Source organism: Ornithorhynchus anatinus, chromosome 2 (genome assembly GCF_004115215.2).
Source record: "Ornithorhynchus anatinus isolate Pmale09 chromosome 2, mOrnAna1.pri.v4, whole genome shotgun sequence".
Lineage (NCBI taxonomy): Eukaryota > Metazoa > Chordata > Mammalia > Monotremata > Ornithorhynchidae > Ornithorhynchus > Ornithorhynchus anatinus.
In genome coordinates, this window is record NC_041729.1 from 165,782,192 (window position 1) to 165,806,272 (window position 24,081).

The following is a 24,081-nucleotide window of genomic DNA, read 5'->3' on the forward strand; positions in this document are numbered from 1 at the left end:
TTTCCAGATGAGGTCACTGAGGCCCAGAGGAGTGAAGTGACTTGCCCAAAGTCACACAGCTGGCAAGCGGCGGAGCTGGGATTCGAACTCATGACCTCTGACTCCCAAGCCCGGGCTCTTTCCACTGAGCCACGCTGCAATAAGGTTTTGAAGTTGGGGAGAGCAATTATCTGTGGGATTTGAGGAGGGAGGGCGTTCCAGGCCAGAGGCAGGCTGCGGGCGAGAGGTCAGTGGTGAGATAGACGAGATCGAGGTACAGCAAGAGGATTGGCATTAGAGGATAATGATAATAGTGATGTTGGTATTCGTTAAGCGCTTCCTATGTGCCGAGCACTGTTCTCAGCGCTGGGGTAGACACAGGGGGATCGGGTTGTCCCGGGTGGGGCTCACGGTCTTCATCCCCATTTGACAGATGAGGTCACTGAGGCCCCCGAGAAGTGAAGTGACTCGCCCACGGTCACACGGCTGACAAGTGGCAGAGCTGGGATTCGAACTCATGACCTCAGACTCCAAAGCCCGGGCTCTTTCCACTGAGCGTGTGCGGGCCGGGTTGGAGTAGGAGAGTAATAATAATAATAATGATGGCATTTGTTAAGCGCTTACTAGGTGGCAAGTAGCGAGGTGAAGTCATAATAATAATGTTGGTATTTGTTAAGCGCTTACTATGTGAGAGCACCGTTCTGAGCGCTGGGGTAGATACAGGGTCATCGGGTTGTCCCACGTGAGGCTCACGGTCTTCATCCCCATTTTGCAAATAAGGTAACTGAGGCCCAGAGAAGCGAAGTGACTCGCCCACAGTCACACAGCTGGCAAGGGGCGGAGCCGGGATCCGAGCCCTTGACCTCTGACTCCCAAGCCCGGCCTCTTTCTACTGAGCCACGCTGCTTCTCTGGCAAAGTGATTAAGTTCTTTGACGTGCCAGGCACCGTACTAAATGCCGGGCTCAATGCAAGAGACACCGTCCACGTCCCACAGTCTTAATCCCCAATTTACAGATGAGGTAACCGAGGCACAGAGAAGTGACCTGACCCCGGTCACACAGCAGACAAATGGCGGAGCCGGGATTAGAGCCCACATCCTCCGACTCCCAAGCCCGCAACCTTACCACTCGGCCGTGCTGCTCCTCCGAGCATCGGGTTGGACCCGGTCCCGGTCACGCTCTTGATCCCCTTGTTCCAGATGAGGAAACTGAGGCCCAGAGAAGCGAAGTGACTTGCCCGAGGTCACACGGCAGACAAGGGCCAGTGTCCTCTGACTCCCAGCCGCTTTCCCTTGTTTAGATCTCAACCCCGTTCCCCACCCTCACCGGCCGAACTAGCGAACCGGCACTATCCCCTACCCCGCGGTTCAGCCTCCCAAGGCCCGCCGTGGTATTTATTTCGTTCTCACGGGTACGCGGAGCCCTGGCGTACGATGACGTAGATAGACCCGATCCCTGGCCTCCGGTAGCTTCCGGGTTGCCGTGTGAAGGACGCTCTGCTAAGTGCTCGGGAGAGGACACGAATGACTCGGTGAGACGCGATCCCAGTCCTCGAGGGGTTTCCAGTCTGGTGGAGATGCCAGCATTGGGGGGGGGGGAAAAAAAGAAACGATCCTTTGCTTTTCGCCAGACTGACAGCTCGGCACCACCAGAATCATTTTCTCACTCCGTGTAGAGCTCGCTGCAGGCCACCGGTACAGTCTGTTTTCCTTTTTCGGCAGGTTTTTATAGCTGTAACACCGAAATTATGCCTGGTATAAATAATTGGACGTCGGAAATACAGGTGAAACGACTCATTCCATCGTATTTATTAATACTGATAAGTAATAATAGGTATGGTGTTTGTTAAGCGCTCATTATGGGCCAAGCGCTGTTCTCCTCGCTGGGGTGGATACGGGGTCATCAGGGTGTCCCGCGTGGGGCTCACAGTCTCAATCCCCATTTTACGGAGGAGGTCAGCGAGGCACAGAGAAGTGAAATGACTTGCCCAGTGTCACGCAGCAGACACGGGGATTAGAACCCACATCCTCTGACTCCCAGACCCGTGCTCTTGCCACTAGGCCGTGCTGCTTCTCATCTATCGATTCGGTCGTGCCCGCTGAGCGCTTCCTGTGTGCGGAGCCCCGATCTGAGCGCTTGGGAGAGTCCACTACAACGGTAAAACAGACACCTCCCCTGCCCACCACGAGCTGACAGTCAAGTGTGATGCGATCGCCCTTGTATTGGCGAATTACACGCCACATTCACGATTCGGTGACCTCACGGCTGGACATCGGTGTCAGACCTGAGTACGCCGGACCGGCCTGTGATTGGTATTCCAGCGGTCGGAAGCCGGGCGGATCCTTAGATTCCGTGTCTTCTCGTTCCATTCCCAGGGCCGCGCCCGACGTTACGGTCTCGTCGGGTGCGGCCGTACGAGCCGCGGCGTTGGCGATTTCAGATAACCAAGTCTTTGTTCCTGTCTTCCGTTCAGATGTTCACCTCGGTAAGAGTGTCCAGGTTAAGCAATATTAATCTGACGAATCAGACCCTTAACAAGAACTTCAATGACCTCTGTGAGAATCTGCTGAAGGTAAGAGCTTCCCCTGCCCAATTCTCTCACAAAACCGCGGGCCCGTCATTTCTGAGGATAGTTTCTAGGGAAATCTATCATTCATTCATTCAATAGTATTCATTGAGCGCTTACCATGTGCAGAGCGCTGAACTAAGCGCTTGGAACGGACAATCCGGCAACAGATAGCGACGATCCCTGCCCACTGACGGGCTCACGGTCCAATCGGGGGAGACGGACAAAAACAGTAGCGATGAATAGAATCGAGGGGATGTACATCTCATTCACAAAACAAATAGGGTAATAAAAATCTGTACAAATGAGCGGACGAGCACAGTGCTGAGGGGAGGGGAAGGGAGCGGGGAGGAGCAGAGTAGAGGAGGTAAAATTGTAATGTCGTCTACATTGCTCCCAGTTCAAGCATTTATTAATCGTCGAACTTGTTGAGCACTTACTAGGACCCGAACACCAGGGTAGATCCCAGTTAGTCAAGTGGGACACAGTTCCTGGCCCACGTGGATGCCTAAGTGGGAGAGAATAGTATTTAATCCCCATTTTACAGACGAGGTAACCGAGGCACAGAGAAGTTAAGTGCCCCCCCCCCCCCAAGGTCACGTAGCAGACGCATGGCGGAGCCGGGATTAAAACCCGGGTGAATCCCAGGCCCGAGCTCTTTCCACTAGGCCGTGCTGCTTCTTGCTAGATAGACAATTCCACAATTTTAGAGTTCATCGAGTTTCTTAAAGCTATTTTTAAGTAACTATTTTTGGAGGAGTCATCACCAGCTTTCGTTTCCTAACGCCGCGTTCGGTAGTTAGGGCAGGGTAGCCACGAGCTCTTTCGTCCCCTTTGTTCTGGACGGGTAAATTTTGAAGGTTTGTCACAAGCTAAAACCGCCCCCCTCCCAGCGACGCTCTGTTTTCTGTTTCACAGAGCCTGTATTTCAAGCTTCGCTCAATGATTCCCTGCTGCCTGTGCCACGTGAATTTCACAGTAGCTCTTCCTGAAGATGAATTAATTCAGGTAACCGAGATTCCTTTCATTCCTCGTCGTTATCCCGGCCCTCTGATTTGGCCTTCTTTGTGAATCGTACTCATCCTAACTTAAGATTCGGGTGGTTTAAGAGCTTGGCATTCATTCGTTCGCTCGTTATCTGTTGAGTGCTTACCGGGTGCAAAGCGTTACGCTAAGCGCTTCCAGTCTGCTTGTTTACACCAGTTTGTCAGATCAACCAGTCAGTGGTATTTATTGAGCGCTTACTGTATGCAGAGCGCTATACTAAGCGCCTGGGAGAGTACGATATAACAGAAGTGGTAGACACGTTCCCTGCCCACTACGACCTTAGGTTGATCGCTCGGTGGTGTTTAATGAGCCCTTACTATGTGCAGAGCACTGGACTAAGCGCTTGGAACGGACAGTTCGGCAACAGACAGAGACGACCCCCGCCCTCTGACGGGCTCACGGTCTAATCGGGGGAGACGGACGGACGAGAGCGGTAACGATAAATAGAATCGAGGGGATGAACGTCTCATTAAAGCAGTAGCAGATAAATAGAACCGAGGCGATGTGCGTCTCATTAACAAAATAAATAGGGTGACGAAGATATAGACGGTCGAGCGGACGAGTACGGTGCCGAGGGGAGGGGAAGGGAGAGGGGGAGGAGCGGAGGGAGAGGGGGGAAAAGGGGGCTTAGCTGAGGGGAGGTGAAGGGGAGGTAGAGGGGCGGCAGAGGGAAAAGGGGGAGCTCGGTGTGGGAAGGCCTCTCGGAGGAGGTGAGCTCTAAGTAGGGTTTTGAAGAGGGGAAGAGAATGAGTTTGGTGGAGGTGAGTTTCTCCCAGCCCCCTCCCAGCCCCCCTCCCAGCTCCACACCACTTATAGCTGTCATTTATTGATTTCTATTCATGTCTATCTCCCCCCCCCAGACAGTCAGCTCATTGTGGGCAGGGAATGTGTCCGTTTATTTTTCCGCTCTCCTCTCCCAAGCACTTAGTACAGTGCTCTGCACCCGACAAGTGCTCGATCGATATGACGGCATGAGCGAGTGCCTTCCAGAGCACAGAGTCTGCATGACCGACGATTCAGAAAGGCAGGTCCGGCCAAAATTCCACCGGTTCTCACGTTAGCACCGACTGAATCCGGCCGATCTTTTGACCGAGTCACCCAGATTCACATCATCATTTTCCGCGTGCTCTCCTTCACGCGACAGACTTTTCCTCTGTCAGGCAGTTGCCGAATAAGCAGAGAGCCCGGGGGGGGGGGGGGGGGGCGACCGAGGGAGGGAGGAAAGGAGAAACGAGAGCTGAGCTAGAAGTGAAAGAAGTCAGAGTGGGAGGAGACGAAGTTGTAATCAGTCAGTCAAGTGTATTCATTGAGCGCTTACCACGTGCGGGGCTCGGTACTCGAGAGAGGACAAAAAAACCAATATAACGGACGCGCTCCCTGCCCACGACGAGCTGACAGTCGAGAGGGGGAGACAGACATGAATAGAAATGAATAAATGAAAGATATGGACATAAGCTATTCATTCAATAGTATTTATTGAGCGCTTACTATGTGCAGAGCACTGTACTAAGCGCTTGGAATGGACAAATCGGTAACCGACAGAGACGGTCCCTGCCCACCGACGGGCTCACGGTCTTATCGGGGGAGACGGACGGACAAGAACAGTAGCAATAAATAGAATCGAGGGGATGTACAGCTCATTAACAAAATAAATAAGCCGTGTGGGGCTGGGTAGGGGGATGGATAAAGGAAGCGAGTCAGAGCGACGCAGAAGGGAGCGGGAGATGAGGAAAAGTGGAGTGGGAAGGCCTCCTGGAGGAGATGGGCCTTCAGTAAGGCTTTGAAGCGGGAGAGAGTGATCGTCTGTGGGATCTGAGGAGGGAGGGCGTTCCGGGCCGGAGGCGGGACGTGAGCCGGGGGTCGGCGGCGAGACGGGCGAGACGGCGGCCCAGTGAGAAGGTTAGCGGGAGAGGAGCGAAGCGTGAGGGCTGGGTTGGAGAAGGAGAGAAGCGAGCACTGTACTGAGCACTGGAGAGAGCCCAACAAGAATGAGTAGACACGGATCCCCGCCCTCGGGGACGTCCCTGGTGCGTGGGAGAGGGACGATCGGGTCGGAGCCGTTGGGGGAAACCGTGGGAGTGAGCAGCGGGGCGGAGGGAAGGACGGGGAGGTGGGTGATGGGCGGGCGGAGGGGCCCCGGCCTGTCCGTCCCCGGGTACGAACCGGCTCGGCTTGTCGCCTTGGCCCGGAAGCCGCCCTCACCTCTCTCTCGTTCTCTCCCCGTGACCGTCCCAGGTCACAGTTACTGCCGTCGCCATCACGTTCGACAAGCATCAAGCTTTGCAGACTGTTAAAAGTAATGCTGACAAGTCACTGCAGACAGGTAAGCACCTCCGGGGACTAGATCCGTCAGCCGGCGGCGTCTACCGAGAAGTCGCTGTGTGCAGAGCGTTAGGCGGAGCGTCTGGGAGAGGGCAGTGCAACAGAGCTGGGAGACACTTGCACTTCACTCGGTCGTATTTACTGAGCGCTTACAGGGATCAAAGCACCGGACTAAGCGCGTGGGAGACGACAGTTGGAGACTGATTGGACACATTCCCTGCCCACGACAAGCTCACAGCCTGGAGTTTATAAACTCCAGAGTTTATAAGCCCAGTAGGTGCTCGTCCAGGGACAGATCACGGGCTGTCCTTCCAGGCCTGCCGGTCAGTCAATCAAGGGTAGTTAGAGAAGCAGCGTGGCTCAGTGGAAAGAGCCCGGGCTTGGGAGTCAGAGGTCATGGGTTCGAATCCAGGCCCCCGCCACTTGTCAGCTGGGTGACTGTGGGCAAGTCACTTCAACTTCTGCGGGCCTCCGTCACCTCATCTGTAAATGGGGATTAAGACTGTGAGCCCCACGGGGGACAACCTGATGACCCAGTATCTCCCCCAGCGCTTAGAACAGTGCTCTGCACACAGTAAGCGCTTAACAAATGCCAACGTTATTATTATTGAGCGCTTACTGTGTGCAGAGCGCCATACTAAGCGCTTGAGAGAGGACCGTACAACAGAGTCGGTAGGCACGTTCCTTCCCCTCAAGGAGCCGACAGTCTGGGGTTTGGAACGCCTTCCCTCCTCTAATCCGACGGACAACCACTCTCCCCGCCTCCTCCAAGGATTATTATTATTCTTCTTATTTGTTCAACGCTTACTATGTGCAGAGCACTGTTCTGAGCGCTGGGGTAGATACAGGGTAATCAGGTTGTCCCTCATGAGGCTCACCGTCTTCATCCTCATTTTACAGATGAGGTAACTGAGGCACAACAAAGTGAAGTGACCTGCCCAAAGTCACCCAGCTGACAAGTGGCAGATCTGGGATTCGAACCCGTGACCTCCGACTCCCAAGCCCGTTATTCATCCCCCCTCCCAGCCCCACGCCGCTTATGTCCAGATCTTATGTCCGTGTGTATTTTATTTATATGTATTTGTGTCCGTCACCGCCCCCCCCAGACTGTGAGCTCATTGTGGATAGGGAATGTCACCGTTTATTGTTGTATTGTACTCTCCCAAGCGCTTCGTACAGCGCTCCGCACACAGTAGGCACTCAATAAATACGATGGACTGAATGACGGGGTTATCACTGAGGGACAGGTCTCGGGCAGGAAGTGGACGAGCCAGGTGACCTCTAGGGTCCTTTTAGATTCTGATCGGTGGCATTTATCGAGCGCTTGCTATGCGTAGAGCGCACGGGAGAGGACGGCGGAGAAAGGTTGGGTGACACGTTCCCTGCCCACAGCGAGACTAGAGGGAGTGGCCGATGCCACCGTCAGATCTTCTCCAGCAACCGAGGAACGAATGGTGTTCGTTCTTCGACGGACGGTTCAGAATCGGCAGACGCGGGGGTGGTGTAAACACCGGCCGCTTGTTAAAGACGCCTCTCTGCCGGAACTGGGTTTTAAAACCGAAGTGCGTCGGAGAGGGTGCATGTCCCCGGAAATATTTGGGGGAACGTGCTGTACTTTTCTCCCACGGGCTTTGGAGTCAGAGGTCATGAGTTCGAATCCCAGCCCTGCCACGTGTCAGCCGTGTGACTGTGGGCAAGTCACTTAACTTCTCTGTGCCTCAGTGACCTCATCTGTAAAGAGGGGATTAAGACTGTGAGCCCCACGTGGGACAACCTGATTCCCCTGTATCCACCCTAGCGCTTAGAACAGTGCTCTGCACATAGTAAGCGCTTAACAAATACCAACATTATTATTATTATTATTATTACCACCTTTCTAAAACTAATTTCAGTAAAGGGTGCTCTAAGATCTTCTTCTGTGGAAGTTATCTGAGAAATACCCGGGATAAGAAAAAGAGATGTCATCGGAGCTCCTTCAAAAGTTACAGTGGCGGGTAGGGTTAGGTAGCAAAGGAAGAGGGAATCTAGGATTGGGGAATAAGTAGTTGAGGTAATTGAAGGATTTGGGAAAAAAAAAAGCTGCCTTTCCAAGGTCTTAGTCCAGAACAGCTGCCGTATCAATCAGTCAGTCAGTGGTATTTATCAAGCGCTTGCTGTGTGCAGAGCACTGTGCTAAGCACTTGGGAGAGTACAATACAACAGTATAGCGGAGTTGGTAGACACGTTCCCTGTCCGTCATGAGATTAATATTAATAATAATGTTGGTATTTGTTAAGCGCTTACTATGTGCAGAGCACTGTTCGAAGCGCTGGGGGGAGATACAGGGTCATCGGGTCGTCCCACGTGAGGCTCACAGTCTGAATCCCCATTTGACAGATGAGGTCACTGAGGCACAGAGAAGCGAAGTGACTTGCCCACAGTCTGACAAGTGGCAGAGCTGGGAATCGAACCCATGACCTCTGACTCCCAAGCCCGGGCTCTTTCCACTGAGCCCGCGCTGCTTCTGGTGATTAGAGTGTAGAAGACTGTATACGGAGGATTTAGTACAGTCTGCGTACAGTAAGCTCTCAATAAATACCATTGATATAATAATAATAAGTGTGGTATTTTTAAGCGCTTACTCTGTGCCAGGCACTGTATTAAGCACTGGAGTGGGTATAAGCGAATTGGGTTGGATACAGTCCCTAGCCTATATTCATTCATTCATTCATTCATTCATTCAATAGTATTTATTGAGCACTTACTATGTGCAGAGCACTGTACTAAGCACTTGGAATGTACAAATCGCTAACAGATAGAGACAATCCCTGCCCTCTGACGGGCTCACGGTCTAATCGGGGGAGACGGACAGACGAGAACGATAACAATAAATAGAATCAAGGCGATGAAATATGGGGCTCAGAGTCCCAATCCCCATTTTACAGATGAGGTAACTGAGGCCCAGAGAAGTGAAGTGACTCGTCCAAGGTCACACAGAAGACAAGTGGTGGACCCAGCGTTAGAACCCATGATCTGACTCTCCGGCCCGGGGCTCTATCCACTATGCCATGCTGCTTTACATATATATCTACATATAGATATAGATACCTATATCTATGTATATCTATATATAAAAAGCACATGTATAAATATAAACACGCACATATATGTGTGTGTGTGTGTATATATATATATATAAATCAGATATAAACATACACATTTATATATACACATTTATGTATATGAAAAATAGGTATATGTGTGTGTGTGTGTGTATATAAAGCAAGCCAGAAGATTTAGAAATGATTCCGTGTTTAACCTTCATACTTGCCTCAGATCATCTCCAATATCTGTGAACTCCCCAATTCTTACCTTATTAATATTGAAAGAGTAGAGGTCGGGTCGGGGGGGAAGGGTTGAAAGACATCTGTTTAACTTTTGGCTTTCCTTGTTCATTCAAGCCTCCACAGACAACGAAGAGCTCCTGCAATTCCCTCTGGAACTGTGTTCAGAATCAGTTGCCTCTCAACCTTTCACACCGGCTAAAGGTTGGTCGTGCGAAAGAAAAATCGACTTTTTCCAGTTCCCCTCCTTCGCTTCCTCATTGTGACAGTAATAGTTGTGATATTCGTTGCGTGCCGATTACGTGCCAAGCACCGGCCTAAACACGGGGGTAGATCTAAGATAACCGAGTCAGTCCCAGGCCATGTCCCACACACGGAGGGAGGGAGAACGGGTGTCGAATCCCCATTTTACAGATGAAAGAAGCGAGGCTCAGGAAAGGGAAGTGGCTTCCCCAAGGTCACACAGCAGGCAAGTGGCAGAGCCGGGATTAATTTGTCACGCGTTTGGGTGTAGCCCATCTCCGACCAATCAGTTGACAGAGTGACCTTCCCCGCATCCCCGTCTGTTACTAGCGTTCATCGCATGTGTCCCCTAATAATAACAATAGTTATAATTGTGGTGTTAATTAAGCGCTTACTATGTGTCAGGCACTGTACTAAGTCCTGGGATGGATCCAAGCCAGTCGGGTTGGACACGGTCCCTGTCCCACGTGGGGCTCGCAGTCTCAAACTCCATTTTCCAGATGAGGTAACTGAGGCCCAGAGAAGCAAAGTGGCTTGCCCAAGTTGACACAGCCTACGAGGGGCGGAGCCGGGATTAGAACCCAGGTCCTTCCGACTCCCCGGCCCAGGCTCTAGCCACAAGGCCACGCTCCCTCTTCCTTTCTCTCTGCTGCCTCAAATGAAGCCAGTTGCATCTCTTTTGGAGGATTGGGTGTTCTAAGTAACCCGTCACACACTCCCTACCTGGGATACGGCATCTTCCTTTGCAGAAAAAAAGCCGCCGCTTCCATAGTTGGCACGTTCTGATGACGATTGATGACGATTATGATATTCGTTAAGCGCTTACTATCTGCCAAGCACCGTTCTAAGCGCTGGGGTAGATACGAGGTCATCAGGTTGTCCCCCGTGGGGCTCACGGCCTTCATCCCCATTTTACAGATGAGGCCCAGAGAAATCAAGTGGGTTGCTCGAGGTCCCACAGCAGACGAGCGGCGGAGCCGGGATTAGAACCCAGGTCCCCTGACTCCCAAGCCCGGGCTCTTGCCACTGAGCCACGCTGCTTCTTTCAGACGAAGCAAGATGGCAGTGCTTCGTTCCTTCCGGTGCCGCCAAAGTATTTTGAGCAGGGGAAACAAAAAAAAGCCGTGAGCTGCCCACTTCCCCTTTTTTTGTGAATCTCTTATTGACGGTGCTGTCGAAGAGCATCACTGGGCATCTGAAGCCTCGGCCCCGTTCCCGAGGGTGAAGACATTTCCTCTGGCTTTTCCCAGAAGAGTCCTATTTTTCCTGCAGGCGTCCTCACTCCTTGAGGAGAAGTGTCCATCTTCCCCTCCCTTTCGCCTTCAGGCGTGTTTTCTTCAAAATGGATTCATTCTCCCAAGGGTTTAGTACAGTGCTCTGCACAGAGTAGCCCGTCAGTTCTTCGTGGGCGGAGATCACGTTTACCAACCCTATTGTAATAGTAATCATAATTTTGGAATTTGTTAAGCGCTTACTATGTGCGGGGCACTGTACTTAACTTCTCCGTGCCTCAGTGACCTCATCTGTCAAATGGGGACTAAGACTGTGAGCCTCACGTGGGATAACCCGATTGCCCTGTATCTACCCCAGTGCTTAGAACAGTGCTTTGCACGTAGGAAGCGCTTAACAAATTCCAATATTATCATTATTATTACTAAGGGTTGGGGGGGGATCCGAGCAAATCGGGTAGGACACGTTCCCTGTCCCACGTGGGGCTCACAGCCTCGGTCCCCATTTGACAGATGAGGTCACTGAGGCCCAGAGAAGTGAAGCGACTTGCCCGAGGTCACTCAACCGACAAGTAGCAGAGGTGGGATTAGAAACCCGTGGCCCTCTGACTCCCAGGCCCGTGTTCTATCCGCTACGACGTACTGCTTTTCTAGTGTACTTTCCCAAGTGTTTACTACAGTGCTCTGTGCGTCGTAAGAGCTCGATAAGTAGCATTAATTGATTGATCGATCCCTGAGGACGGTAGACCCGGAATGCCTGGGGCAGAGAATTCTGTGGAGGCAGCTTGAGAGTGGGACTCCCAGCTCTCCGCGATTCAGTCTTCATCTTATATCGCGCTCTCCCAAGCGCTTAGTGCACTGCTCTGCGCACTGCTCGGTAAATAACATCGCTTCATTCATTCGGTCGTATTTATTGAGCGCTTACTGTGTGCAGAGCACGGTACTGAGCGCTTGGAAAGTAGAATTCGGCATCGAATAGAGACAATCCCCACCCAACAGCGGGCTCACGGTCTAGAAGGGGGGGAGACTGACATTCAAAACAAGGAAACAGGCATCAATAGCATCGTTATAAATACAATTATAGCTATGTAGACATCAAGCAAACAGGCATTAATGTAAATAAATAGAATTATAGATACGTATGTATATATACAAGTGCTGTGGGGCGGGGAGGGAGGCAGCGGGAGGGAGTCGGGGCGACGGGGAGGGGAGAGGAAGCTGAGGAAAAGGGGGGCTCAGTGTGGGAAGGCCTCCCGGAGGAGGTGAGCTCTCAGTCGGGCTTTGAAGAGGAGAAGAGAGTTAGTTTAGCGGACGTGAGGAGGGAGGGCGTTCCGGGACAGCGGGAGGACGTGGGCCGGGGGTCGGAGGCAAGACGGGTGAGACGGAGGCCCGGGGAGACGGTTTGCTGCGGCAGAGGAGCGGAGCGTGCGGGCCGGGATGGAGGAGGAGAGAAGGGAGGTGAGGTAGGAGGGGGCCAGCGGATGGACGGCTTCGAAGCCGACGGTGACGTGTTTTTGTTCTATACGGAGGTGGACGGGCAACCACTGGAGGTTTTTGAGGCGGGGGGGGACCTGCCCAGAGCGTTTCTGTAGTAAGATAATCCGGGCAGCAGCGTGAAGTATAGACTGAAGTGGGGAGAGGCAGGAGGATGGGAGATCGGAGAGGAGGCTGACACGGTAATCCAGTGAGAGCTTGTTCCAGCCCGGTAGCAATTTGGATGGAGAGGAAAGGACGGACCTTGGGGACGTTGTGAAGGTGAGACCGGCAGGCGTTGGTGACGGATCGGATGTGTGGGGGGGGATGAGAGAGCGGAGTCAAGGATGACGTCGAGGTCGGGGGCCTGTGAGAGGGGAAGGATGGTCGTGCCGTCCACGGTGACGGGGAAGTCAGGGAGAGGACGGGGTTTGGGAGGGAAGATGAGGAGCTCCGTCTTGGACAAGTTGAGTTCGAGGTGGCGGGCGGACAGCCAGGTGGAGACGTCCTGAAGGCAGGAGGACATCCGAGCCTGGAGGGAGAGGGAGAGGACAGGGGAGGAGATGGAGATTTGGGGGGTCATCTGCGTAGAGATGACAGTGGAAGCCGTGGGAGTGATGATATAGTTCCCATGAAGTGGTTTCTTTTCCAAAAGTCTTTTTTGTGCAAGTATCACAAATATCAAGAAGCAACCTGGCCTAGTGGCTAGAGCCTGGGCCTGGGAGTCAGAATGTCATGGGTTCTTTCATACATTCATTCATTCAGTCGTATTTATTGAGCGTTTACTGTGTGCAGAGCACTGTACTAAGCACTTGGAAACTACAGTTAAGCGACAAATAGAGACAATCCCTACCCAGCAACGGGCTCACTTGTCTGCTGTGTGAACTTGGGCAAGTCGCTTCACTTCTCTGGGCCTCAGTTCCCTTATCTGTAAAAAGCTGATTAAGACTGTGGGCCCCACGTGGGACAGAGACCGTGTCCAACTCGGTCATCTTCTATCTACCTCAGCGCTTAGAACAGAGCCTGGCACATAGTAAGCACTAAACAAATACCGTAATTATTATTATTGTTATTTTTATCAGAGAACAGTGGCTGGCACATAGTAAACACTTAACAAATAATGTAATTATTATTCTTGGAAAAGCACGGCTTGGGGGGAGTCGTTTCTTCTGTTTTTCATATTGGTCCTTAGGAGAAGACTAGGGCTGTTTTTTCATTTGTATTCATAGCAAAAAGGAATACCCTAATTTTTCGTAACTATGAACTACTGAAATTCCATTTTTCTATTTGCTCTTGACTTCAACTGGGACCTGGATTATATGTGTGTGTGCCTAGGCCTCAAAAAAGAACAACGCAACTGCAAAAAATAAACATCGTCATCTTCTGCGCCCTCGCTAGATCAGTGTGGGCTCTAAACGAGTCTTCTCCCCCAGCCTGAAGGACGACAGAGCCCGACGAAGTTCTCCCTAGAAAGTTCCCGTTCCACTCGAGTCGACCCAGGAGATCAGCTCGTTGTGGCCAGGGAACGACTCTGTTCGATTGGACTCTCGCAACCGCTTATTTATTCATTCAGTCGTATTTATTGAGCCCTTACTGTGTGCAGAGCACTGTCCTAAGCATTTGGAAAGTACAGTTCAGCAATAAAGAGAGTCAATCCCTGCCCACAGCGGGCTCACATTCTAGAACGGGGAGACAGACTTCAAAATAAGTAAACAGGCATCAGTAGCATCAGTATAAATAAATCGAATTATAGATATATACACGTCATTAATAAAAATAGAATTACAGTTACAAATATGTACGTATATTACACACGTACGGCTTAATACAGAGCCGCACACAGTAAGCGCTCAGTAAATATGATTGATCATGGAGGTATTTAGCGCAGCACAATTGTTCCGAGTGTGTTTAAGGAGAAAAAAATGTCCTGACTCCTCCACTTTTCTGCTTTGTGACCTTGGGCAATTCAGTTCAGTTCCCTGTGCTTTAGTTACCTCTTCTGTAAACGGGTGATTGAGACTGTGAGCTCCATGTGGGACGGGAACTGTGCCCAACCCGATCAGCTCGTATCTACCCCGGCACTTAGTACAGTTTCTGGCACATAGTAAGTGCTTAACAAATACCACAATTATTATTATTTTTCTCATTTTTATTTGTAATAAAGCCAAACTGTTCAGAGGGAATTGAAGCTTCTTGAATTGTGCTCAGAATAATAATAACGCTACTGACTGTATTAAACTCTTACTAGGTTTCAAGTACCGTGCTAAGTGCTGGGGCTAGGACAAGCTAGGACAGTCAAGAGCCAACTGTGAACCCAAGACATTTCGCTTTTCCCCCCTCAACTTTCCAGCGAAGCAGAATTTCATCCGCTTCTCCCTGGGGGCATTTTTTCATAGCGATAATAATAATTATAATCATAATAATTGTGCTATTTGTTAAGCGCTAAGTACCAGGTACTCTTCTAAGCACCGGGGTAGGTAGAAGATAATTCATTCAGTCATACTAATTGAGGACTTACCGTGCGCAGAGCACTGTACTAAGCACTCGGAAGAATACAACACTCAACAGACACATTCCCTGCCCAAAACGAGCTTACAGCCTAGAGCGGGTGAGACAGACATTAATATCAATAAATAAATCATGCATAAGTGGTGTCGGATAAATAGAGGGAGAAAGTCAGGGTGATGCAGAAGGGAGGGGGAGAAGAGGAAAAGGGGGATTAAGCAAGGAAGGCCTCTTGGAGGAGGTGGGCCTTCAGTAAGGCTTTGAAAGTGGAGAGAGTCATGGTCTGTGGGATTTGAGGAGGGAGGGCGTTCCGGGACAGAGGCGGGACGTGGGCCGGGGGTCGGCGACGAGACGGGGGAGACGGAGGCCCAGGGAGGTGGTTAGCAGCGGCAGAGGAGCGGAGCGTGTGGGCTGCGAGGGAGAAGGAGAGAAGGGAGGGGAGGTAGGAGGGGGCCGGGGGATGGACGACTTTAAAGCCAGTGGTGAGAAGCGTTTGTTTGATGCAGAGGTGGATGGGCAACCGCTGGAGTTTTTTGAGGAGCAGGTTGACGTGTCCTGAATGTTTTTATAGAAAAATGATCCGAGCAGCGGAGTGAAGTAGGGACTGGAGTGGGGAGAGACAGGAGGCGGGGAGGTCAGTGAGGAGGCCGCTGCAGTCATCCAGGCGGGAGAGGATGAATGACTGGATCGATGTGGTAATAGTTTGGATGGAGAGGAGAGGCGGATTTTAATGACGTTGTGAAGGTGGGACCGACGGGATTTAATGACGGATTGAATCTGTGGCCTGAATGAGAGAGAGGAGTCAAGGATAACGCCAAGATTACGGGCTTCTGAGACAGGAAGGATGGTGGTGCCGTGGGCAGTGAAGGGAAAGTCGGGGGACGACAGGGTTGGGTTGGGACGATAAGGAGCTCGGTTTTGGATATGCGAAGTTGGAGGTGACGGGAGGACAGCCAGGTGGAGATGTCTCGAAGGCAGGAGGAGATGCGGAATGCCGAGAGGGAGATCGCGGCTGGATCTGGGAGATTTTGGAGCCACGGGAGCGAACGAGTTCTCCAAGGGAGTGGGTGTAGGCGGAGAAGAGAAGGGGACCCAGAATTGAACCTTGAGGGACCCCCACTGTTAGGAGGAGGGAGGCAGAAGAGGAGTCTGCGGAGAAGACCGAGAATAAACAGCCGGAGAGATGAGAACCAGGAGAGGACGGTGTCAGTGAAGCCAAGATTAGATAACATTTCCAGGAGAAGGGGGTGATCCACAGTGTCCAAGGCAGCCGAGAGGTCAAGGGGGATTAGGATGGAGTAAAGACTGTTGGATTTGTCAAGAGACACTTCATCGGAGACCTTTGAAAGGGGCGGTTTCGGTTGAGTGAAGGGTATCCAAGCCAGATCGGAGAGGGTCAAGGGCAGAATTGGAGGAGAGGAATTTGAAACAGCAGGTGTAATAAGAATAATAACAATAATAATAATTATGGCATTTGTTAAGCGCTTAACTATGTGCCAGGCTCTGTACTAAGCACTGGGGCAGATATAAGCAGGTCGGGGTGGACACAGTCCCTGTCCCACGTGGGGGCTCACAGTCTCAATCCCCATTTTGCAGATGAGGTAACTGAGGCCCAGAGAAGTGAAGTGACTTGCCCAGAGTCACACAGCTGACAAGTGGCGGAGTCGGGATTAGAACCCATGACCTCTGACTCCCAAGCCCGGGCTCTTTCCACTGAGCCGCGCTGCTTCTCCTAAGCAGTGTAGTGTGTGGACAACTCACCCAAGGAGTTTGGAGAGGAAAGATAGGAGGGAGGTGGGGCGATAACTGGAGGGAGCCGAGGGGGTCACAGGAGAGTTTTTTTATTCATTCAATCATATTTATTAAGCACCTACTGTGGGCAGAGCACTGTACTACGCGTTTGGGAAAGCGCAGTACAGAACGAAGAGTGTCAGTCCCTGCCCACAGCAAACTCACAATCTGGGGAAGAAGACAGACATCAATACAAATAAACAGACATCGATATAAATAAATAAAATGACAGGTATATACATAAATGTTATGGGGGTGGAGGGGAGGGGGAAGAGCAAAGGGAGCGAGTCAGGGTGACGTAGAAGAGAGTGGGAGATGAGGAAAAGTGAGGTTTAAAGAAGCCACTGGAGAACGAACAGTTGAAGATGGTTGTTAGGGAGGGAAGAAGGGAGGGAGCAACAGTTTTCATAACGTATGAAGGAATGGGGTCGAATACGTAGGTGGAGGGGGTGGCTTTTGAGTGGAGGCAGGAGACCTCCTCTACAGATCCTGCTGGGAAGGATGGGAGAGTTGAAGAAGGGGCCGGAACCGGGAGGGATTGAGGAGAGGCAGGGGAGATTTCCGGGACCTCACGCCCGATGGTGTCAATTTTCTTACTAAAGTAGGCGGGCGGCTCACTGGGGGCAAGGGATAGGGGAGGAGGTGGGGGGAACAGGAGGCCTGAGGAGGGAGTTAAATGTCCAGAACAACTGAGGAGGGCGATGGGCCTGGCAGTCGATAACGGTGGAGAAATAGTCTTGCCGGGCAGAGAGGAGGACAGAGTTAAAGCGCGCAAGGATAAACTTGAAGCGGACGGAGTCGACCTCTTATTTCGATTTCTACCAGCAGCGCTGTGCGGGTCGAGCACGAGCGAAGGAGGCGGACAGTGCCGGTGATCCAGGGCTGTGGGTTAGTGGCACGAGATGGACGAAGGGATAGGAGAGCGACTGAGTTGAGTTCGGAGAGAGGGCCATGTTGAGAGCGTCCGTTTGGTCCTTAATAATATTGTTGGTATTTGTTAAGCGTTTACTACGTGCAGAGCACTGTTCTAAGCGCTGGGGTAGATCCAGGGTCATCAGGTTGTCCCACGTGAGGCTCACAGTCTTCCTCCCCACTTTGCAGCTGAGGTAACTGAGGCACAGAGAAGTTAAGTGACTTGCCCACATTAATAATAATAATGGTATTTGTTAAGCAATTACTCTGAGCCAAGCACCGTTCTAAGCGCTGGGGTAGATATAGAGTAATCAGGTTGCCCCACTTGGGACTCACAGTTTTAATCTCCCCTTTACAGATGACGTAAATGAGGCACAGAGAAGTTAAGTGGCTTGCCCACAGACAAGTGGTGGAGCTGGGATTAGAACCCAGGTCCTTCTGACTCCCAGGCCCGGGCTCTAGCTACTAGGCCACGCTGCTTCCCTTAAAGCAGTCAGTGCACCGGAGAAGGAAACGTCTACTTTTTAAGATACCGTGATGGTGTTTTGAGCTTTTGGTGAGCAGTAATAGCCTGGCGTAAGAGCTTATTTATCCCACATTGCTGTTAGCTAGAAAAAGTGCTTTTTCAGTGTGGGGTGGGGGAAACCATTAACAAATGTCCTGGAGACCTAATCCAAGTCTGTGAGTCTCTCTCTCATCGATGGATCGATGCGATCGATGGTATTCGTTGAGCGTGTACTGTGAGGAGACCACTGGACTGAACGCTTTGGAGATTACAGTACAGTAGAGTGGGTCGGCACGATCATCCCTCATCCACAAAGAGTTTACCGGATAGAGGAAAGGCCAGATATTAAGATAAATTTCAAATAGGGAAAGTGGGAACGTATAGGGGTTTGTGCACAGTTGCCGTGAGGCCGGAGTTTGGGTGGCGTGTAAATAAACTGTCCCTGCTTGGAGAATGAAAGACGAAGCAAAAATGACCTTGTATTCAGTATTTAAGGAAGTTGGCATCTGAATTTCCTGTTTTCTTTTTTCTTTCAAATTTCCTTTTCCTCCTTGTAGTGACCTTTTTTACTTAAATTGTGATCTGCCTACATATATATCTGTGCCAGAGTTTTCATACTTGGGTTAGTGTTCTTTGTTTTTCCTATCCACCCTCTGGTTACCTTTTTGTTTTCAACACACACACACACAGGAAAAAAAAAGTGGTATGACTATACATATTTCGGTCAGAGTGTGCATAATTTTTTTTAGCAACCTTCATTGTGGGGTAAAATATTTAAAATTGCTAAGCCTGAATCATTTTTTTTTAATTGGGGCATTTGCAGGGTCAAGGCACCCCAACGTCTCCTATATTTGGAAGCAGCGTGGTCTAGTGGATAGAGCACGGACCTGGGAGTCACAGGATGTGGGTTCTAATCCCGGCTCTGCCACATGCCTGCTGTGTGTCCTTGGGCAAGTCACTTCATTTCTCTGTGCCTCAGTTCCCTCATCTGTAAAATGGGGATTAAGACTGTGAGCCCCACGTGGGTCAAGGACTATGTCCAACATGATTACTTTGTATCTGCCCCAGTACCTAAAACAGTGTTTGGCACATAGTTAGCGCAGAGCTAGTACCACTATTATTATTATTACCTGGAGGATTGCTCTTGGGAGTGTAAATTCCTGAAGAATTACTTGAGAAGCTTCCTTTGGGACCTCAGGTTTCCATTGTGGGACCTGAATGTGTTTGTTATATTTTGCCATGTTGTCCGCTTTCAAGCGCTTAATACAGTGCTCGGCACCCGGTAAGCGCTCGCTAAATACGGCTCTTTCCCATCATGTGTTTGAGAGGAGATAGCTCTAGGGAGGGAAGACCTTTACCCACTCCTCAAATGTCATCGCCGCACTATAAATAGCAACAGTTCCATTTCTTCCGAAACTCAGGCGTTTTAACTCGTCTCCGCAAGGGTTCGGAGGCCCCGCTGACAAGATCTCCCCTGAAATTGAGTCGATGCGTTCATTCCCTTCCCTTTTGTCTCTGGGGGGATTTGCAAAAACTGGTATGCTTGGAAAACCCCGGCTTCATAAATCCCTCCAGCCTCACTGCTTCCCCCTTGGCCAAAGTTGGAGTTTGGAGATCCGCACAGTGGAGAGACACTCGTGAAGACGATTTTATAGACCGAGCCCCGGAGCTCCGAACGGGTTTTGTGGGCTGGTAGGATGCTGCATCTCCTCCGAGAGGCTTTCCTCGATGAATCCGTTCATCTACCCACCCTGTCCCTCCTTTCTGCATCGTCAAGGCACGTGCTTCTGTCTTCCCTAAATACTTTGACAGTCACTTCATCCCTAGCCCCACGGCACTCACGTACCACACCCCTTATAATCAACTGATCTGTGGTATTTATTGAGCGCTCACGGTGCTCAAGTACTATGCGCTTGGCAAAGGACAGTAGAATATTATAACAGACCCATCCCCTGCCCACAATGGACTGTCTAGAGGGGGAGACAGACATTAATAGAAATAAATGAAAGCTAGGGACGTGAGGTGTGAGGGGCTGGTGGAAGGGGGTAAGGGGAAGAATAAAGAGACCGAGTCAGGGCGACGCAGAAGGGAGTGGGAGAAGAGGAAAGGAAGGCTTAGTCTGGGGAGGCTTCTTGGAGGAGGTGGGCCTGCACGAGGCTTTGAAGTGGGGAGATTAATCCTCTGTCGGATACGAAGAGGGAGGGCGTTCCGGGCCGGAGGGAAGATGTGGACAAGAGGTCAGCGGCGAGGTGGATGAGATTGAGGAAGAGTGAGAAGGTTGGCGTGAAGGGGATTGAAGGGTGCGGGCTTGGCTGTACTAGGATAGCACCGAGGAGGCGACAGTGCTTTCGAGCCGTCGGTGAGGAGTTTCTGTTTGGTGCGGAAGAGGAAGGGCAGCCGCTGGAGTTTCTTGAAGAGTGGGGAAACGTGGACCGAACGTTTTTGGAGAAAAATGATCCGGGCTGCAGAGTGAAGTATGGGTTGGAGTGGCGAGAGCCAGGAGGCTGGGAGGTCAGCGAGGAGGCTCATACAGTAACTGTGAGGCGGGATAGGATGAGTGCTTGGATTAGCGGGATAACAGTTTGGATGGAGAGGAAAGGGCAGATTTTAGCCATGTTGGGAAGGTGGAACCGAAAGTATTTAGTGCTAGATCGAATGTGTGGGTTGAATGAGAGAGAAGAGTCAAGGGTAAATGCCACGGACGATGAGACAGGAAGGATGGTGGTGATACCGTCTACACAGGATTTGGATGGGAGGATGAGGAGTTCTGTTTGGGGCATGTTAAGTTCGAGGTGATGGCAGGGCATCCAAGTAGAGATGTCTTGAAGGCAGGAGGAAATGCGAGACTGCAGAGAGGGAGACAGATCAGTGCCGGAGGCGTAGATTTGGGAATCATCCACCTTGAGGTAGCTGGTGAACCCGTGGGAGCGAATGAGTTCTCTAAGGGAGTGGGTGTAGATGGAGAAGAGAAGGGGACCCAGACCTGAACCTTGAGGGGACCCCCCCCCACAGACAGGGGGTGGGAGGCGGAGGAGGAGCCCGCGAAGGAGACCAGAGAGATAAGAGGAGAACCAGGAGAGGATAGGGTCAGCAAAGCCGAGGTTGGAGAACGTTTCCGGGAGAAGGGGACGGTCCACAGTGTCGAAGGCAGCTGAGAGGTCGAGAAGGGTTAGGACGGAGTAGAGGCCGTTGGATTTGGCAAGAAGGAGGTCATCGGTGACCTTTGAGCGGGCCGTTTCCGTGGAGCGAAGCGGACGGAAGCCAGTTCGGAGGGGGGCCAGGAGAGAATCGGAGGAGCGGAATTTGAGACAGCAGGTTTAGACGACTCCCTCGAGAAGTTGGGAGAGGAAAGGGGAGAGGGAGGTGGGGGCTAACCGGAGGGAGCCGAGGGGTCGAGGGAGGGTTGTTTTAGGATAGGGGACCTGGACATGATTGAAAGCAGTGGGGAAGAAGCCATTGGAGAGCGAAGGGTTGAAGATGGCAGTTAGGGAGGGAAGGAAGAAGGGAGGGGATAAGTGTTTTGTGAAGGTGTAAAGGAATGGGGTCAGATGTGCAGGTGGAGGAGGTGGCTTTTGAGAGGAGGCGGGATATCTCTTCTACGGATATTGCCGGGAAAGCTGGGGAAAGTTGAAGGGGGGGCCGGAAGGGGGAGGGACTGAGAAGGGACAGGGGCAGTTTTCAGGAGCTCACACCTGATGGTATTAATTTTCTACCAACAAGGTAGGCAGCTCATGGGGGGCAAGGGGTGGGACAGTCTGGGGGACAGGAGGCCTGAGGAGGGAGTTAAATGTCTGGAACAACTGGCAAGGGCGATGGGCCCGGCTCTCAATAGCGGTGGAGAAATCATTTTGCCGGGCAGAGGAGAGGGCAGAATTAAAGCATGCAAGGATAAAGTTGAAGTTCAGTCAGTCGGTCAGTCTTATTTATTGCACGCTTACTGTGTGCAGAGCACTTTACTAAAAAACTGGGGAGAGTACAGTAGAAGAGTGAACAGACACATTCCCTGCCCATAATAATATTAATAATGATGGTACTTGTTAAGCGCTTACTATGTGCAAAGCACTCTTCTAAGCGCTGGGGTGATGCAAGGTGATCAGGTTGTCCCACGTGGAGCTCACAGTCTTCATCCCCATTTTACACACGAGGGAACTGAGGCACAGAGAAGTGAAGTGCCTTGCCCAAGGTCACACAGCTGACAAGCGGCGGAGCCGGGATTAGAACCCTTGACCTCTGACTCCCAAGCCCGGGCTCTTTCCACTGAGCCGCGCTGCTTCTGGGTAGAGGTTGTGCAGTGGCTAGAGATGATGAGATTGAGTGTTTTTCCACGTCGGCGAGTGGACCAGGTGAAGCGGAGCAGTAGGTCAGTGAAGTTGAGGAGTGAAAGGAAGGTCATCGGGAAGATCTGTTTGGATAGCAAAGTCCCCGGGGATCAATGGAGCTACGGAGAAAGAGAGAAGGAATGAGAGAAAGGCATCAAAATCGTTCCAAAGGTTGGAGGTGGGACCTGGGAGACGGTCGATGACACCGCCTTTCCCCGCTCTGTAATTGCTTTTGACGTCTGTCTCCCCCACCAGATGGAAAGGTCCTCATCGCTTGCAATGAGAGTAATTGTCGGGCAATAACAGTATTTGCCGAGAGCTTGCTGTACGCAGAGCACTGTGCTAAATGCTTGGGAGATCACGGTAGGGTCGGTAGAGGTGATCACTGCTCTGCACGGAGTTAAGCGCTCAATCAGTGCCGTCCGTGGCGATGATGATGACGATGATCTAGAATGTGGCAGGGGATGCCCTCTGCCGAAAATTTGCATCCTCCTCCCGGTGTTTCTAAAACCTTCCGTTAATGCAGACTGTGACACTCCCAGACGAGGCCCTTGGTTGGCTGGATTCCATTCATTCATTTGTTCATTCAGTCGTATTTATTGAGCACTTGCCACTTATTTATTGAGCACGTAACCGTGTGCAAAGTACTGGACTACGATCTTGGAAAGTACAGTTCACCAACAAATAGAGACAGTCCTTGCCCACGATGGGCTCATAGTGCAAAACACTGTCCTAAGTGCTTTTTAGAACAGTAAAAAGACCCATTCCCTGCCCACAAGGAGGTTACGTTCATTGCCGTATTTATTGAGCGCTTACTGGGTGCAAAGCACTGTCCGAAACGCTTGCGAAAGTACAACAGAACAGTAAGCAGAAGCACTCCCTGCCCACAGCGAGCTTACATTCAGTCATGTTTATTGAGTGCTTACTGTGTGCAAAGCACTGTCCTAAACCCTTGGACAGTGTAACAATGAACAGGCCCATTCCCTGTCCATAACCAGCTGACAGTTTAGAAGGGGAGGCAGACGTTAATCGAAATAAAGAAATAAATGACACACATGGACAGAGGCGGTGTGGGGCCGAGAGGGGGGATGAAGAAAGGGAGCGAGTCAGGGCGACGCAGAAGGGAGGGGGAGAAGAGGAAAGGAAAGGAGGGGCTTAGTCAGGGAAGGCCTCTTGGAGGAGATGGATCATCAGTAAGATTTTGAAAGGGCAGAGAGTCATTATCTGACGGATATGAGAAGCAGCGTGGCTCAGTGGAAAGAGCCCGGGGCTCGGTAGTCAGAGGTCATGGGTTCGAATCCCGGATCCGCCACTTGGCAGCTGTGTGACTGTGGGCAAGTCACTTCACTTTTCGGTGCCTCAGTTCCCTCATCTGTAAAATGGGGATGAAGACTGTGAGCCTCACGTGGGACAACCTGATTAGCCTGTTTCTCCCCCAGCGCTTAGAACAGTGCTCTTCACATAGTAAGCGCTTAGCAAATACCAACGTTATTATTATTATATGAGAAAGGAGGCAGTCCAGCCCAGAGGCGTGATCCCTCCCTTCAAGGAGTTTACAGTCTAATAATGATAATAATAATAATGATGGTATTTATGAAGTGCTTACTATGTGCCAAGCAGTGTTCTAAGCACTGGGGTAGAAACAAGGTCATCAGGTTGTCCCCGTGGGGCTCCCAGTCTTCATCTCCATTTTCCAGATGAGGGAACTGAGGCCCAGAGAAGTGAAGTGACTTGCCCAAGTGACTGATAAGTGGCGGAGCCGGCATTAGAACTCATGACCTCCGACTCCCGAGCCCAGGCTCTTGCCCCTAAGCCCCGCTGCTTCTCTACCGTGTGCAGGGCTCCGTACTAAGCACTTGGGAGGAG

At 51.3% G+C, this 24,081-nt stretch overlaps 1 protein-coding gene across 23 annotated transcripts in view; it reads left to right on the forward strand.

Annotated features, from left to right (window-relative positions):
* Positions 1–24,081, forward strand: part of C2CD5 (C2 calcium dependent domain containing 5) — a 134,402-nt gene that overhangs the window by 97,631 nt on the left and 12,690 nt on the right. For all 23 annotated transcript variants that reach the window (XM_039911239.1, XM_029052483.1, XM_029052498.1 and 20 more), the window contains 5 exons: positions 1,702–1,763; positions 2,454–2,552; positions 3,465–3,554; positions 5,829–5,916; positions 9,356–9,442. In XM_039911239.1, the coding sequence (XP_039767173.1) occupies positions 1,702–1,763; positions 2,454–2,552; positions 3,465–3,554; positions 5,829–5,916; positions 9,356–9,442 (426 nt within the window). The remainder of the gene's footprint in view (positions 1–1,701; positions 1,764–2,453; positions 2,553–3,464; positions 3,555–5,828; positions 5,917–9,355; positions 9,443–24,081) is intronic.